Here is a 19,478-nt window from a genome sequence, read left to right on the forward strand (position 1 = left end):
AACATAGGGCTACTGCTAGCATATAAACCAAAAAATCTGTATTAAAGCAAAAAAAAAAAAAAAAAAAAAAAAGGTCAACACATAGGGGGAGATTTATCAAAGGGTGTAAAATTTAGACAGGTGCAAACTGCCCACAACAACCTATCACAGCTCAGCTCAGCTGAGCTGTGATTGGTTGTTATGGGTAGTTTGCACCAGTCTAAATTTTACACCCTTTGATAAATCTCCCCCATAGTCTAAAAGACTCATGAAAAAACTAATCATTGTGTTGTCTAGTTTAGAATTTTTTAAAAGGGGGTGGACCTACTCCTCACCAGATTTACCATGATTTACACCTGACGTGGGTGCAGTATGAGATCAGTCTGGCCCCCAAGGGGTTAAGTGGGGATGCAATGCATCCTCTCTTAACCCTCTGGGGCACAGACTGTTCAGTCTTGCACCCAAAGGGTTAAGTGGGGATGTAATGCATACTCACTTAACTCCTTGGGTGCCACACTATAAGCAGCTATCTGTACAGATGTTACACACTGTAAGGAGCAGAACACCTGTCAAAATGATGGGTGTTCTGCTACCGCCTTTCTTTGTTTCTCTATCTTTTTTGTTTTTTAGATATTGGTATCCTGAGGATTACATTGGATTCGGTGGACTATGTCGGTGATGAGTAGATGTTTTTGTTTAATAAAATGGCCAATGAATTTTTAAAACATTTGCTTATCTCTAATGGTTAACCATACATTCTTCTGAAGAAGCCATTAACCCCTTAAAGTACTTGAACGCAACCTCATTTACATGCAAGTGAATATTTTAAGCTATCCCTGTGCAAAATCAAGTGACGTCAGCAAATGGTGACAGGTCCCGGCAACCAACCAGGGACCTATCATCAGTCACATAGGCTGGAGGATCATTCCGTTTGGTCCATCTTTGCAGGTTGACCAATCAAACTGAGAATGACAGGAAGTGGTGGTTTCTGAAAGCAGCACCATAATGTAATGTATAAATAATTCCTTTGTACCCTTATCTCCACTCCTGTTAGTATCCCTTATCATTGCGACTGTTACTTTAGGTAATTGTTGCTCCTGTAACTGTACCTGGTTGACGCCACTTTTACTGTATGTGAAATTAAAAAAAAATTGGAGTTAAACCTCTAACATCCTAAAAAATTAGGCCCTTACTTCCTAACATCCTAAAACTTGACATGAGTTTTTCATAAAGAAAGTTGTACATTTTGGTTAATGTATTAACTCTAACAATAAGTATACTTTTTCACAAGAAAACCTTCTCCGAATAACTTAGATAAGTTAAAGTTTCACAAAGTTATTAACACATAAAACGTGACTAGTCAGATTTTAAAAATATGGCTCAGTCCATAAATTAGTTAAAAAAAAAAAAGGAAAAAAAAAGGTTGAATAGACAGGTTTCTTGGGATTTTTTCATTTATTTATCCTCTAGAGATTTCTTTATTTGAACACATAAATCTATTACATGAACATGATTTTCCCATGACTGTCTCATGAAGGTAATAGATCATCAAGGTAATATTTCCCATGACTGTCTCATGAATATCTCATGGCGTCATTAGTATTTTTTACTAACATGCTGTGTAAATCAATTGTTATTACAAAAAGACTTGAGCACCAGTGAAGAGGTTGTCACCCTATCTGTGATACAAGTTACAAGATGGCTTCCAGCACTCATAAGCTCTATCACGTCCATGAATTAGATTCCAGACAACTCCTTGAGGATTATTTTTCAGATAAACCTGATTTGACCCTTGTAGAGGACACCTTGCTTTTTCCTATTAAAAACCTTACAAAAACCTTCGCACACGGTATGTAGCTTGCACTTTCTTTGATTATTAGTTTTAAACAACTGTCTACAAATGAATTATTGTTAGTTATGAGAGATCACAAGGGGCAGTCTTGGTTACTGAATATGATAGAAAGACTAGGGTTCCCAGGTAAAGTCATTGTTTTCACCTTAGTATTCACAAAAAAGAATAGAAGACTCGTTAACAATAATGAAAGGTAATTTTTACACATAGTATATGCTCTGGCTGGGATTCTAACCGGCTGCACGAAAAACTGACATTTTAGTTTTGTGTGGCCGCTATTAATTGAATAGCGGCCGCACAGGACATGTAAGTTCACACAATGGAGAATGCGGCTCCGGACGCACACTCCATTGTGGGCAGCAGTGAATTGGGATGCGGGTGCACACGGATGTACCCACATCATAATTCATCAGAAATGAAGATCAGTGTTTTACAATGTTTGAGCATGGCCTAATATTGTAATACTGTAATATTTACTCCACTAGAAGAGGCGTTACAAGAAAATTAAAAACTCATTTTAGCTTTCCCCACAAATTGCGAGAGATCCAAGCAGGAGGATAATTTGTGATTAACTTAATGTCGATTCCCTTTTCTATTTTAATCTATTGGTTCCTAACAGTTGTATAATCAATGACAGCTCTTATATATAATAAATTGAGGCGCACATACAACAAAAGGAGGTCGCTTTAAAGCGACTCTGTACCCACAATCTGTCCCCCCCAAACCACTTGTACCTTCGGATAGCTGCTTTTAATCCAAGATCTGTCCCGGGGTCCGTTTGGCAGGTGATGCAGTTATTGTCCTAAAAACAAGTTTTAATCCAGCAGCGCTGTGTCTAACGGCCGGGGCTTACATTTGTATATGCATTAGTCTGGCACCACCTCTCCATCCTTCCTCCCCACCATACTCCTCATTAGGAATGATCCAGGAACATTTACTGCTGTTTGAGCTTTGCACAGGTGTATTAACGATCCAGCCCATGTTCATTATACACACATGTTGGGAATAGGAAGCAATCTGCCTGGAACATTCCTAATGATGAGGAGGGTGGGGAGGAAGGACGGAGAGGTGGTGCCAGCCTAATGCATACACAAATGTAAGCCCCGGCCGTTAGACACAGCGCTGCAGGATTAAAAGTTGTTTTTAAGACAATAACTGCATCCCCTGCCGAATGGACCACAGGACAGATCTTGGATTAAAAGCAGCTATCCGAAGGTACAAGTGGTTTGGGGGGGTCAGATTGTGGGTACAGAGTCACTTTAAGTAGTCAAGACCCTTTTAACAAGTAGGGATTAGAGAAGAGTGTAATGTTAGATGTTTCACTGTGAATTTTTTTTTTTTTTTTCCTGCAGGTCATATTAAAGGAGATGTCCTGACTGACCTCAGTGCTGGTTCCTTGGTCCATCATCTCTATTCCGCCTGCAGGTTTTTCAAACACATCATAGTGCTGAAGGTCAGTGACCGATGCATCATGGAACTGAAGAGATGGCTGGACACACGGACAGGAGCCTTTAACTGGGGACATGCCACAAAACTACATGGAGAGATCGAAGGAAACTGGTAAAGAATATGTCATATATGGGTGCAAACTCGTTGTTTTTTTTTTTTACAGACAAGAGAATCTTTAATCTTGGGAGGATTCATTTGAAGATGTTATAAGATTGAGTTCAGATTTGAAAGATTTGGATCCCCTGCTCCTGTACTTAAGTGGATAAAGATATTTTATTTTACTGAAATCTAAAATGTTATTTTGCACAGACTTAAGCTATGTTCACACTACGTAAGTTTCCGGCCGTAGCGCGCTCCGTGGACAAGCGGCCGGAGTTTTACGTTTTTTGCGTAAAATGGAAAGTATACGATCTACGGCTGCACAGTTCACACTACGTACGAACTTACGCCCGGATCGTATGCGGCGAGGTAAAAAATGAACCAGACTATTGTTTGAGGACGGAAATGCTGTAACTTACGCCCGTAGCGTAACATGCGGTCCCGTACGGAGTGGTGATTTCTTCTTTTTGCCACTTTGATTTGCCGATCCAAAAGGTTCTGTGGGGGGTCCGGGGCTAGCCGAAGATATCCCAGTAAAATACCACTGTCACATACGTAGCCGACCGCAACTTGCGTAAATTCCGGCTGGAGTTTTACACGTATATGTCCGGCCGTGAAAAATATGCGGCTGGACATATACGTAGTGTGAACATAGCCTAACATTGCAAAAAAACAGGTGATATTCTACCAGACATTAACCAGATACGCTTTTAGGCCATGTTCACATGTTGTATGACGCCGGACGGATGATCTTCCGGATGCAGTACCGGCCGGATGATCTTCACTGCCGCTGAATTCAGATGCAGGCGCATCCGTGCGCGCCCGCATCCAAATCCCCCGCTGCTCACAATGGAGCATGCGGCCAGAGCCGCATGCTCCATTTTGTGAACTGTTGCAATGGTCGTGATTAGTACGGAACTTACGTTGTGTGAACATACTGTAGCCTCATATGTCATGATAAATGAGAGATGCAGGGCCGTATTAAAGGGAGGGCATAAGGGGCACGTGCCCCGGAGCCCCCACCACACAGGGGCCCCCACCAGCCCGAACCCGGAAGCAGAGTTCTGGGTTCAGGCTGGTGTATATCAGGGCTGGCGTCAGTACCCGGCTTACTCAGGCCCTCAGGGGCGGGTTCTGCTGAACCTGAGTCCGGGGGGGGGGCGCTCCCTCCCTCCCTAGAATGGAGTTGTTAGAAGGAGGTGTAAAGGACCTGCCGTGTCTACAGCAGAGTCATGGGGAAGGACCTGTGGTGACGTCATAAGGGGCGGGGCTGAGAACGGGAGGATGCTGGTTGATGAAGGACCTGTGATCACTGTCATGTGACTTGGGGCTCACTTATACCTCCCCTCTGTATGCTGGGAGTTATAGTCCTCTTATATCTCCTCCTGTAATGTCCTATGTTCTCCCATAATAACAGGCTGGACATGCTGGGAGTTGTATACAATCCAGGAGAGAAAGAAGCGCTGCACCTCACACCTATGGCTGACACTAATGCCTCTCGGCTGCATATAAAAAAACATCAGAAGTTTGTGTGTAAATTGATCAAGCCACACTGCCCCATGTACCAACGTGCAGGTCTCTGATACACATGGGTCCCTACACTAAGTCCACACTGTGTCGGTCAGTGACCACCACCCCTGCCAGGCGTGCACAGGCAGGGAAGGGAGGCCATGGAACGGCCCTGCAACCCCCATGTCACAGGACCAGACCCAAAAAGGCCCCCCAAAAACACCCAGCAGGCACCACCAAGTGCTTTTGCACTCCTCCTGGCAAGACCCACATGACCGCAATTAGCAGGAGACACCTGAGTGCACAGGTTTTAATCCCTCCTGTCTTTCCCATTCTGTCTGCAGCAGCTATGGTGAGTGTAATACCTTATCCAGACTTGTGCTGTTTGGGGGCAACCTCCTCCTCCGGTGGTGCCAGCTGGGTGTTTTTGGGGGGCCTTTTTGGGCCTGGTCCTGTGACAGGCGGTTGCAGGGCCATTCCATGGCCTCCTTTCCCTGCCTGTGCACCTCTGGCGGGGGTGGTGGACACTGACCGACACAGTGTGGACTTAGTGTAGGGACCCATGTGTATCAGAGACCTGCACGTTGGTACATGGGGCAGTGTGGCTTGATCAATTTACACAAACTTCTGATGTTTTTTTTATATGCAGCCGAGAGGCATTAGTGTCAGCCATAGGTGTGAGGTGCAGCGCTTCTTTCTCTCTTGGACCATGCTGGGAGTTGTAGTCCTCTTATACCTCCTCCTGTAATGTCCTCTGATCTCCCATAATAACAGGCTGGACATGCTAGGAGTTGTAGTCCTATTATATCTCCTCCTGTAATGTCCTCTTATCTTCCATAATAACAGGCTGGCCATGCTGGGAGCTGTAGTTCCCCTGGTATACCTCATGTAATGCCTCCTGATTGTAATACTGTCTGGCAACTCCTTCTAGCAACTCCATTGCTCTAAGGTGAAGAAGCTAGAATACAGACTCCAGGGGGAGGACCTCCTTCTAACAACTCCATTCTAGTCTCATCCCTGCGTGGATTCGATCTCACCAGCAGACGCAGAGTGATGACGTCATCACGCCTGCTGGTGGATCCACAAGGCGCACACAAGGGAGAAGACAGGAGGGAGAAGAAGACCCGTTCCCTGTCCGGATTAGTGAGTATGATCTTATTTTTTTTTATTTTTTTTGTGTTGAGAGAGAGCAGGGGGCATTTCTATGGGGCAGGGGGCATTTCTATGGGGCAGGGGGCATTACTATAGGGGCTGAGCAGGGGGCATTTCTATGGGGGCAGAGAAGGGGGCGTTTCTATGGGGGCAGAGCAGGGGTCATCTACTATGGGGCATTACTATGGGGCAGGGGACATTACTATAGGGGCTGAGCAGGGGGCAGAGCATGGGACATTACTATGGGGGGCAGGGCAGGGGACATTACTGTGGGGGCAGATCAGGGGGGAATTTATATGGGGGCAGAGCAGAGGGCATTTCTATGGGGGTAGAGCAGGGGACATTACTATGGGGCAGAGCAGGGGACATTACTATGGGGGCAGAGCAGGGGACATTACTATGGGGCAGAGCAGGGGACATTACTATGGGGGCAGAGCAGAGGACATTACTATGGGGCAGAGCAGGGGACATTACTATGGGGCAGGGGACATTACTATGGGGCAGAGCAGGGGCGATTACTATGGGGGCAGAGCAGAGGACATTACTATGGGACAGAGCAGGGACATTACTATGGGGCAGGGCAGGGGACATTACTATGGGGCAGAGCAAGGGACATTACTATGGGGGTAGAGCAGAGGACATTACTATGGGGCAGAGCAGGGGACATTACTATGGGGCAGGGGACATTACTATGGGGGCAGAGCAGGGGCGATTACTATGGGGGCAGAGCAGAGGACATTACTATGGGACAGAGCAGGGGACATTACTATGGGGCAGGGCAGGGGGCATTACTATGGGGGAAGAGCAGGGAACATTACTATGGGGGCAGAGCAGAGGACATTACTATGGGGGCAGAGCAGGGGCATTACTATGGGGTCATGGCAGGGGGCATTACTATGGGGACAGAGGGCATTTTTACTATATGGAGGTCACAGCATGGGGACATTATTACTATATGGGGGGCACAGCACGGGACCCACAAACCTCCTTACTTTACTGCACATGACACCAAACAGCGGAGTTACTACTGTATGAAAGCCTATGGGTGGGAAAAAGGGAAGTTGCTGGAAATGTGCGGAGTCTAAGATGTTTGCCTGACAGGTTCTGAAGAGATGAATTGTAGCTTGAAGAAATCATCATGGAGGTCTGGGCAAGATGGAAAGAAAACGGAGAGCGATCGCCTCAGATCAAAGAAGACGTCACCTGTGAGTTACTGAATTCAATTTTTTTTCGGTATTTTGTCAAGTGCTGGGTTCTCACATTGCATTATTAACACAATGTGAGAACACACCCTAATAGTCAGCCCTCCCTGCTCCTGTCTCTAGGCCTGGCATCTTCCTCTGCACTGCAGCCTCTAGTGACCATCACATGCATAACAGAGGAGGATGGGGGGGGGGGGGCCTCCAACAAAATTGTCGCCCGGGGCCTCCACCAACCTTAATCCGTCCCTGGAGAGATGTGTAAATCTGTTCTTTTAAGAATAATTTAGCTCTAATTTCCCCCGCAAATTGAAGAGGATTAATTTTAGGTGATTTAAAACTAGGAAGAAGGACTGCCCCTCATAACAGTACCAAGGCAATGGTATCAACTTATGTCAATGGTGGAAGACATGGAAAAGGTATGTGAGTCTTAGGATGATCTTTCAGCCCGCAGGGCTCTGATGCGGGCGCATCCGTGCGCGCCCGCATCAGAACTCCCTACTGCATGCTATGAATCTTGCGCCGCAGCCGCTCGCTTCATAGTATGCACTGACATGGTTTCCTACGGCCAGTATTCACTGAATAGCATCCACAGAAAACTGACATGTCAGTTGTTTGCGGCGCCGCTAGGGGTCCCGGCTAGAGCGTATACTATGTGTATGCGCTCCGTCCGGGATCTCATAGACACCTGGCCAACGTGTTTCGTCGTATTAACTGTGGCTGTTGTTGCAATCGGGGACAATGGCCGTAGAAATATGAAAAAATACATTGTGTGAACATAGCCTTCTTGAGATAGGGTTCAAACTTAAGCAATAATCTTTCAGTGTGTATGCGGGCAACGATCAATCGATCACTGACCTTAAAATCGCTGTTTATCATTTGCAAATCATTTGGTGTATGTACTGTACATGTTGATTAATCTTTTGGTCTTTTGCTGGGATCAGTGGGAGTATGCTTCATAAAAGAGTTTTAGGCTTGTAAAAAATATATATATATATATATATATATATATATATTGTTTTGTGTATTGTGTTGAGCAATCTGAGAACACGAAAATCGCTTTGTGTAATAGGACCCTTAGACTGTTTAAGATAAAATGTTGCATGTGCTGGGTTCACACTACGTATATTTCAGGCAGTATTTGGTCCTCATGTCAGGTCCTCATAGCAACCAAAACCAGGAGTGGATTGAAAACACAGAAAGGATCTGTTCACACAATGTTGAAATTGAGTGGATGGCCGCCATATAACAGTAAATAACGGCCATTATTTCAATACCACAGCCGTTGTTTTAAAATAACAGCAAATATTTGCCATTAAATGACGGCCATCCACTCAATTACAACATTATGTGAACAGAGCCTTTCTGTGTTTTCAATCCACTCCTGGTTTTGGTTGCTATACAGCCTCACAAATACAGCCTCAAATATACATAGTGTGAACCCAGCTTAGTAGTGTAAATCCAGTTAATCAATACAGTGGCGCCTTGGATTATGAGCAAATTCATTCAGGGACAGTGCTTGTAATCCAAATCCTCTCTTAAAGGGGTTATCCAGTGCTACAAAAACATGTCCACTTTTTTCAGAAACAACACAACTCTTGTCTACAGTTCAGGTGCGGTTTGCAATTAAGCTCCATTTACTTCAATGGAACTGAGTTTCAAAACCCCACCCAAACTGGAGACAACAGTAGGGGGAAAGTGGCCATGTTTTTGTAGTGCTGGATAACCTCTTTAAGTTCCATTCACTTCAATGGAACTGAGCAGCAAAACCCTGCCAAAGCTGGAGACAAGAGTGGGGCTGTCTCTGAAAGAAAGTGGCGCTGGATAACCCCTTTAAATCAAAGCTAATTTTTCCATAAGAAATCACTGATGTGCAGACAATTGGTCCCCCACCCCAAAAATAATGATTTATTATTCTGAATAACATGTAAAAGAAAAGAAACAAACATTCATAAACAGCAGAATATGTGATATAAGTTACTGTACAGTAATGGAGAGGATGGGAAACACAAGGGCTGACAGACTGCAGGAAGTATGAAGGAATGAGCAGGGCAGATGTGGGCACATACATGCTGCACTCTCTGTCTAGGGAGAGAGAGGTTACAGCTATGAAGAGATTATCTCCACAGTCCTGTCCCCTGATGCAAGCCCCAGCCTGCTATGATTTGGAAGGTGAGGGAGACTTCCTGGGTCAGAGTACAGTGCTGTAGACCCCGCTATGCAGACCATGCCTCTCCTCCACTCCCACCCAATACAGAGAGCTCTAAAAGCGACCCTGTTCCCACAATCTGATCCCCTCAAACCGCTTGTACCTTCGGATAGCTACTTTTAATCCAATATCTGTCCTGGGGTCCGTTCGGCAGGTAATGCAGTTATTGTGCTAAAAATCTACTTTTAATCCTGCAGCGCTGTGTCTAACGGCCGGGGCTTACATTTGTGTATGCATTAGGTTGGCACCACCTCTCCATCCTTCCTCCCCACCCTCGTCATCATTAGGAATGCTCCAAGCAGATTGTTTCCTATTCCCCACCTGTGTGCATAATGAACATGGGCTGGATTGTTAAGACACCTGTGCAAAGCTCAAACAGCAGTAAATGTTCCTGGATCATTCCTAATGATGAGGAGGGTGGGGAGGAAGGACAGAGAGGTGGTACCAACCTAATGCATACACAAATGTAAGCCCCGGCCGTTGGACACAGCGTGGTAGGATTAAAAGTTGCTTTTAGGAGAATAACTGCATCCCCTGCCCTACGGACCCCAGGACAGATCTTGTATTAAAAGCAACTATCTTAAGGTACAAGTGGTTTGTGGGGGGGGGGGTCAGATTGTGGGTACAGAGTTGCTTTAAACCAAAGCAATGCTCTTAAACCAAGTCACAATTTTGAAAAACTGTGAGCTCTTAAACCTCTTACACTGAGTTACTCTTAAACCAAGGTACCACTGTACTTTCAATCTATAGGGTTTTGTGTGTTAATGTGTACTGTTGAAAGATTACAGTTTATTACCCTAATTTTGGCCTTGATTATAGGGGTACTCCAGCGAAAAATGGCAGAAAGTGCCAGAGATTTGTAATTTCTTCTATTAAAAAAAATCTCCAGTATTCTTGTACTTATCAGCTGCTGTATATCCTGCAGGAAGTGGTGTATTCTTTCTAGTCTGACACAGTGCTCTCTGCTGCCACCTCTGTCCATAAAAGGAACTGTCAAAAGCAGTAGCAAATTCCCATAGAAAATCCCTCCTGCTCTCCACACTGGATAGAATATGTGGTGTCCCACCACGGATGTTGCTATTGGTTACACCTCTCGCAAAAGCCTGTACTTATTGTAAGTAGTGATAAAGTTTCGCCACTAGATGTCGCTATTGTAGGTATGTTGCACGGCTGAAGTATGGAAAGGGTTATTGTTTATTTATGTGTCACATGGATCTGTGAACTTTTGGGGGTATCTTCTTCTTCTGTCCTATCATCTCTCACTTTACTTGTTCTTTATGCACTGTTCACCCATTCACAGCACACTTTAGATATGCTAGAGATAGGAAGTCACATGTGTAGAGGAAGTGTTGGAAGTCTTTCGTGTTTGACGTTGTAGGGGAAGGACGCAAGCTAAAAAGCCCCCTGCAGTGGTCCCTTTTGGGCCCTGGCCCTCTTCCAGGTCCCCCAGCCTTCGTATGAGGTTTTTGGTCACTAGACTCTGTAAGGCTAGTACGCACACAACAGTTTCTCCTCAAGTAACCTTACTAAGCACTATGCAGTGTTAAACCCTTCACAGGAGAGGACACGTCTGAGATTATCTCAACCCATGCCATAGACTAGGAGTGTCACAGTGCAGGACAGTATCCACAAAAGCAAGAAGCTAGGAACTGATCCAGATAGAGCAAAGTTGCTAAAGCCTAGGAACTCTCACAGTGTGGTTGTCAGCACATAACCCTCAGCATTCCACTCATCCTAAGTAACAAGGTCTGGGGCTTGTGTCACCCTCTAGGACGGGTCCCCTGACACTGGTAGGGCAACAGGTGGTTCATTCCGACCAAGGTCGATGCATGGGCACAAGTATTCTCTTTCAAGTATTCTTATGTCTCTACTTCATCCTCCAACATCCTAGCAAAGCACACTACTACTTGGGCTGGGACTCTCACGACATCCTTCTCTCTGCTCCTCTGATTCTTCTGTATATCTCTCAACACGCAACTCAGTTAGCAAAACTGTACTCCTCGCTATACTCCTGTCATAGATCTGGATACTGTGTTATCAAGTGTAGCTTATACTGTCAAGGCAAAGCTGTATGTTCTACTGCACACAAGTACTTTCAGAGTAAACAAGACAGGAGATTATTTATGGTAAAGAGACTCTGTGATTCTTTCCCCCGCACCAGCACAGTATACACACACTCCTTGGAACATTTCTCCTTTCTGTGGGTGGCAGTACCAATAGTCCGGGAGAGTCACTACACCACTCCGGCCCACCGTGATAACAACCCAAGGGAACCTGTAGCAACCCGGCAGGGCACTGTCCACAGGGGAACAAGGTACAACCGGCCCTCGAAACTAAAAGCAGGTGTGCCACCATACCTGTGTGCCCAACCGGCACTGGCGTCACGATATAACATCGCTGGGCCTGGCTGTATCTTGGCCAAACACCACAGAAGTGGCATCAAACGTCACCACCTAGCAAGTGACCAGCCATTCCTCCACCATAGCACCGCGGGGGCATACCACAAATACACCACTTTCTGTAGGCCATACAGCAGCTGATAAGTACTGAAAGATTTTCTAATAGAACTAAATTACAAATCTCTGGCACTTTCTGGCACCAGTTAATTTGAAAGATTTTTTTCTTGCTGGAGTACCCCTTTAAGGCTGGGTTCACACACAGTATATTTAAGGCAGTATTTGGTCCTCATGGCAACCAAAACCAGGAGTGGATTGAAAACACAGAATGTTGAAATTGAGTGGATGGCCGTCATTTAATGGAAAATATTTGCTGTTATTTTCAAACAACAGCCGTTGTATTGAAATAATGGCAGTTATTAACCGTTACATGGCGGCCATCCACTCAATTTCAACAGTGTGTGAACAGATCCTTTCTGTGTTTTTAATCCACTCCTGGTTTTGGTTGCCATGAGGACCTGACATGAGGACCAAATACTGCCTGAAATATACTGTGTGTGAACCCAGCCTAAGGCTATGTTCACACTACGCAAAACTACGGCCGTAGTTCTCGCCGCAGGACTATGGTTGTAGTTTTGCGAGGTGGATCATAGTCTTATTTTCAATGGGATCCCGGCCGGAGCGAACACACATCGTATACGCTCCGGCTGGGATCCCATGCGGCGCCGGAAAACAATGACAGGTCAGTTTTCTGCGGCCCGGCCGCTCGCTTCACTGTGCGCTATGGGAAGCTCTAATGCTGATGCGCCCGCATCACAGATCTCCGGGCGGAAAGATCATCCGGCTGAGATGATCAGCCCAGAGACGAAACGGACGGTCTCTTACCTAGTGTGAACATAGCTCAAATCTACATATTTCTATCATTACCATAAGCTAATAATCCTGACCTAACTACTGAGCTTTCATATATATCTACTGATGTTGACCTTACACCAGTCAATTTCTTCATTTTTCAGTGACGAGCTACAGGACAAAGAAGGAAAAGTGAGATCAGCCGTGCAACACGTGATGAAATGTGACATTGAGAAGGAGAACATGACGGATCCCATAGTCTTACCACCAGCCGACTGTATCCTAAGCGCTTGGCTCCTCGATCATATTTGCAGAAGCCAAGATGATTACATAAGATACCTCAAGAAGTTCTCAAAGTTGCTGAAACCTGGAGGACACCTCATATTGATTGGCTCTTTAGGGAAAACATATATGATGGTTGGGAAAGACAAGATTCATGCTCTCACATATGATGAGGATTTTGTCAGGAAAGCTCTAGTTGGAGAAGGCTTTGTTATTGATGACTGTAAGGTTAAGAAGAGAACGGCTGTGAGTGACCTTACTGACTATAAGGCTCTCATATTCATAGCAGCCCACAAGGTGAAGTAGGTCTGAGTAGAACCTACAAAATCAACTGTTAAGGCCCCTGGGACACTGATGTTCTCAGTCTATGAAACACGATCTGTATGCTGGGTGAATTTCACAGACTAAATACATTCCCGCGAATGTGACTTGATTTACTGTAATTAGAGATGAGAAAGTTCAGGTTTTGTACGAATTCAAACCATCGGCATTTATATCCCACTGTCTTCCTGTTCCGTGGGGAAGATGAAGATAGCCTCACCAGGAAAACAAGGATACTGCCTATGGCCTAGGCTGTCTCCACCTTCCCCATGGAAGAAACAGACAGTACAATTCAAATGTCGATGGTTCAGGTTTGGCCCGGCTCACTCATCTCTAATTGTAATAAATTTTTGTAATTATAAAAACTTTAGACATGTCATAAGTTTTGAGGTATCAGTGCTGAGACCCCACCGATGGCCAGATCATCACTCAGTCGGTCATGTTGTAAATAATGGGCTCTTCACACTGTAATAGAGCCCATCTCCTATAACAAGTGCTGAGCCCCTCACTTGTGATAATCTGGCCGTTGTTGGGGGTCTCAGCACTGAAACCCTGACTGATCAAATCTTTAAACATGTCTGTCAGAGATACCCACCTATAGCGAAGGTGCACACTGGCTAGATAAAGTGCAAGCATTGCCAATACACTCTCTTAGTAAATCCATATAATCATAACCAAAGAAAAAATCCTAAGATAGGAAAGTATGCCCATCCCAATGTAATACAATAATATACTTTATTGAAATAGCAGACTAAAAACAAACTGTATACAGCAGGAATGTCAAACTGTGGCCCACGGCGCCATTATTTTTGGCCCGCTAAAGAAATCAATTGATTTCCTAGAACTGACCTACCGATAGGATATTGCAACGGATTGTAATATGGGCGGTCTTCTGAACTACTAATGGTGGCTGGCTACTATATGGGGCACTATTGTGGGGACTGGCTATTATATGGGGCACTATCGTGGGGACTGGCTATTGAATGGAGGTTGGTTACTACATGGGACAATATTGCAGGGGGACGGTTATTATATGGGACACTATTGTCGGCGCTGGCTACTTTATGGGGCACTATTACTATGTGATGAAGCAACATGGGGGGTGGACTTCTATATGGGGCACTATTGTGGGGGCTACTATGTGGGGCCCTATTGTGGGGATTGACCATTTCATTGATCGTAGTGCAAAGTGTTTGATGATGCATGATCCTTTGACAGTGCCAGAAGCCCTGTACGCCGATCTGAAAGTTCCAGATATGCTTCAATGAATATTAAGGAAATATCAAGGTTGGCCATCGACTTAATAATTTTGGCCCACTATGTATTTGAGTTTGACACCCCTTGCATACAGAATGTAAAAACAAACTGAGACGGTACACAACATCACCGTACCTCACTATACAAGGACACGCTTACATGCAATGCATTGCCTCCCCAACCTCCTCCCCTCAATGTCACAGAGTAAGTGTTTGCCCAGCGATTGTGCCAGCAGGACCGCTCGTCCTCCTTTTTCTGGGTTTATCATGATCCATTGGTAAGGTTGTTCATTGCACCTGCTTTTTATTTTGCTCTTATACCTAAGTGTATATCTTTACTTTTGTACTTGCTGCACTTGTCACTTCATTCATTTATGGTACAGTATATATGTTTTTATGATTTGTTATTTCTAGTGCATATAGCATGGTGCACATTTCCTCTGTGACTTTATTATGTGATATTGAGGGGAGGAGGTTGGGGGAGGCAATACATTACATGTAAGCATGTTCTTGACTAGTGAGATAGGGTTGTCCTTCCTCGGGTTGTTTTTATATTCTATATATAGTTTGTTTTTAGTCTGCTATTTCAATAAAGTATTTTACAACCTTACATTGGGATCTTAGGCTTTTTTTCTTTGGTTATGATGTCTGTCTGAGATTTATTGTCCATTTATTTTTTTTATGATGACACTAATTTTTTTTATTAATGAGCACTCATATGACTTTTATGGTGGACATTAGGCCTTATTCTAGCCTGACACCTTGAAAAAGTCCTGCAGTTATGCTGTCCTCTTCTGATGCAGGAGGCCAATGGAAGCACCATAGATTACGTTGTCCAGTATGTTTATTACAATGCGATCTACTGCGCTTCTGGGAGTTTTGTTGGCGGGCCCCATCGGACAAGGATAGCATAACTGCGGGAGTATTTCAAAGTATCCTGCCATGCCATCCAAATGATGGGTACACTTTAAAGACCTCCTGTTAATACTATTTGGGTGACCTTGGGCACCCTTTGTAATAGTGTTTTTGCTTTCTTGCTGCCCCCTCCTTCTGCTCCTAAGATATAAAAAGTATAATTGGGTTGACTGTGAGCAGGAGACAATGTGGATTGGCACAGGGGCCAGTTTTTTTCACTTCCTGGATTTCTATCAGCTACCAGTGTGGTAGAACCGCACAGATACAGTAAAACATTATATAGACACATCTATATAACTTTTAATGTACTTTTAATAGAAAACAAGTTCTCCTTTAAGATTACGTGTATTACCTTACACCTATTGAACTGATCGCCCTGCAACTTGCACTGTAGAATTCCTGCTGTATCTTGCAATGATGATTTTAAAATGCATGATATGTATAACAGAAATAAATAAATAAATTAATAAATGATTGTGAACAATGTTTATGAAAAACATATATATATATATATATATATATATATATATATATATATATGTATATATATATATGGGTTAAATGCAACATAATAATACAGTACATAACTGAAGTATAATTACTATATAGCCATAATTAGTATCAGTATGCAAAAACGTGCCTGATGTATGTCAGAACCATGATTATGAATGGGCATTGAGTATATGTATATAAATTCTATGCAGCATATTGAATGAATACAAATGGCTCGAATGTATATATTATATGAGCAAAATAGTGTGAAAGTGTGAACCTGCTTCATGAATTACATGAGTGTGCATAAGTGCATAATAAAGTGCATAAATGTGCATACGTGCATACTAAAGAGCTAAATGTGCATTTATGTTGCATAGTAAACATATGCAACATGAACAGCCAATGTAGTTGGAATTGTGACATAAAGACTGACCAAGAATAAAAATGTAGGTGATAATGATTATGATATGATGCCAATTAGAAAACTATGATAAAAAAATGTGAAATGTGAGTGAATTGAAAAATTGTAAAAAAATTGTAAAAAAAAAATATTTCTTACGTTAGAGCAACAAGGTGCAAAATGCAAAATCTAGTCAAAAGTGCATAGTGAGACCAAGACTGTGTGTGAAAAAATTAATGTGTAGGAGTGATGTGTGGATCAAAACTCAATCGGGAATGTGAAAACAACTAAACAATATTGAAAATTAACTCTTGCAAAAAAAATAAATAAAAGAAAATAAAAATATATATATGTTAAGTAATTGCAGGGCAAATCAAAATACATGACGCTGCTTTTATGCCTTGTGCGCCATTCGACCGCATAATTCAGTAAGGGATATCTCATAATCCCATCAAAAATCCTAGCTGCCCAGACTGAGTAGCCCACACAAATTATTAAAAAACTGACCCATAAAAACCAATAGTCGAACATGACCCTGAGGTATATTTACATATGTAAACCTGATATCGATAAGTGCTAGCTTCACAGATAACTTGAAAAAGTCCATTGTTCATTCAGACCATCCGTTGAAGTTGTTTTAAGTTTTGTGATTAGAGATGAGCGAACCGGGTTCGGGTTCGAGTCCATCCGAACCCGAACCTTCGGCATTTGATTAGCTGGGGCTGCTGAACTTGGATAAAGCTTTAAGGTTGTCTGGAAAACATGGATACAGCCAATGACTATATCCATGTTTTCCACATAGCCTTAGGGCTTTATCCAACTTCATTATACAAAAACAAATCCAACAAAGGATCAAAGGAATGCAGGACAATCCAGAATATACTTATATTTCTTTATTAGAATAGAATTAAATTTAAAATACATACTGATAAAGTAAAAAACACAAAAGCTAGGGGAATGAGACAACACAAAATACACAAAACGGTGATGGGACATAAAGCAATATTTTATGAAATCATATATTGCACATGCATGAAAGTTGAATTAAATTAGTGTAATCATGGCAGTATAAACACCCTCCATTGAGTAATAAATAGTATAAATAATATTAAATTAGCAGCAATAAGAATCAAGTGCATATGGTAAACAACCTATTGAGAGCTGCAATTTATTAAATAAATAAATAACTATATCAGTGAAATCACCAACACGTATATATCAAATAAACATACAAACTAGGAGGATGTGTATACTGCAACAAGTCCCATACACCCACTCACCCTACGCACGTTTCGCGTGGCTCGCTTTGTCAAGGGATATGAGTCACTCATATCCCTTGACAAAGCGAGCCACGCGAAACGTGCGTAGGGTGAGTGGGTGTATGGGACTTGTTGCAGTATACACATCCTCCTAGTTTGTATGTTTATTTGATATATACGTGTTGGTGATTTCACTGATATAGTTATTTATTTATTTAATAAATTGCAGCTCTCAATAGGTTGTTTACCATATGCACTTGATTCTTATTGCTGCTAATTTAATATTATTTATACTATTTATTACTCAATGGAGGGTGTTTATACTGCCATGATTACACTAATTTAATTCAACTTTCATGCATGTGCAATATATGATTTCATAAAATATTGCTTTATGTCCCATCACCGTTTTGTGTATTTTGTGTTGTCTCATTCCCCTAGCTTTTGTGTTTTTTACTTTATCAGTATGTATTTTAAATTTAATTCTATTCTAATAAAGAAATATAAGTATATTCTGGATTGTCCTGCATTCCTTTGATCCTTTGTTGGATTTGTTTTTGTATAATACATTTTTCGGTGCGTTTAGGACTATAACTGTTTTTGGGCACTTTTTGTTTTGGATTTTATCCAACTTCAGCAGCCACCGCTAATCAAATGCCGAAAGTTCGGGTTCGGATCGACTCGAGCATGCTCAAGGTTCGCTCATCTCTATTTGTGATCCATTTGCATTCGCGTTGTGCCAACATTTTGGCCATGTCTACCCCTCTGGATCCAAGGCGCACATGGTCTATTCCTCGCACTTGCAGTTCTTTCCATTTCCCACCATGTTTCACACAAAAGTGACGAGCCAGTGGTTTTAACTGTCGACCGGCAAAACTGTCTTCCAGAGGAGTATTCATGGCTGCCTTGACATCACGAATGTGTTCTTGTGTTCTGACTCTCAAGTCTCTGGTTGTAAGTCCAATATAAATAGAGTCACAAGGACAGGTGGCATAATATAAGACACCAGTAGTTCGACAGTCAATATGATGTACTATGCGGAATTCCTGTTCCTTGGTGGAGTTACAGAATCAATCCGCTCTAATATATGTGGGCAGATGGAGCACCTACCACATGGGAAAGATCCCCATTTTGGGCCACGTGCCTGAAAAATGAAATTAGATTTAGAGGGTATGTAATGACTCCGCTTAGGTGTAATCATAGGTTGGGGGGACAGAACCACGTCCGATGACGTGCGGCGGCTCAGCTGAACATTGTATGCTCAGCTGAATAGTATCAGGCTCAAGCTGAGTGGCAGACACCTCTGCCACCCGGCTTGCAGCCTGCACATGTGATTGATCAGGACTCAGGAGTCTGGACCAATCACATCCTGGTCTGGGCTCCTGGTCCTGTATTTAAAGAGCCAGCGGTCATTCACTGATCGCTGGCTATTAGGTGTACTCCTGGTCCCAGCTCTCCCTTGTCTATTCCTGCGGTCCCCGTCCTAATCCCTCCTACTGCTCGACTCGTTATTCTGACCTCCCGCCTGACTTGTGACTACTCTTTTGGATTGCTGACTTTGTACTGCGTTGCCCGTGTGGTTTGACCCGGCCTTTATTACTACTCTTTATTGTGTTTGTCTGTCCGTATTGTTTTGTGTACCACGTATATGGTGCAGTGAACGTCTTCGTGGTTGTCCGCGACCGCCTAGGGTCGGCTGAGGCAATTAGGCAGGGACAGTGGGTGGTTCAGATCAGGGCCCACTGTGTGGTTCTGTTACACTTCTGTTACACAATACAGCGACATCTAGTGGTCATTTTAGTAACACTTCAGCTGCAATAGGCATACAAAAAGTACAGACTTTTACGAAGGGTG

At 43.3% G+C, this 19,478-nt stretch overlaps 1 protein-coding gene across 1 annotated transcript; it reads left to right on the forward strand.

Moving 5' to 3' along the window:
• Nucleotides 1–1,638: 1,638 nt before the first annotated feature.
• LOC138769445 (nicotinamide N-methyltransferase-like) lies at nucleotides 1,639–14,554 on the forward strand. The gene is made up of 3 exons (XM_069947939.1): nucleotides 1,639–1,828; nucleotides 3,184–3,391; nucleotides 12,861–14,554. The coding sequence occupies exons 1-3, from the start codon at nucleotides 1,678–1,680 to the stop codon at nucleotides 13,282–13,284; spliced, it is 783 nt and encodes a 260-aa protein (XP_069804040.1). The 5' UTR covers nucleotides 1,639–1,677; the 3' UTR covers nucleotides 13,285–14,554.
• The last annotated feature ends 4,924 nt before the right edge of the window (nucleotides 14,555–19,478 follow it).

The sequence above is a fragment of the Dendropsophus ebraccatus genome, chromosome 12 (genome assembly GCF_027789765.1).
Source record: "Dendropsophus ebraccatus isolate aDenEbr1 chromosome 12, aDenEbr1.pat, whole genome shotgun sequence".
In the NCBI taxonomy this organism is placed as follows: Eukaryota; Metazoa; Chordata; class Amphibia; order Anura; family Hylidae; genus Dendropsophus; species Dendropsophus ebraccatus.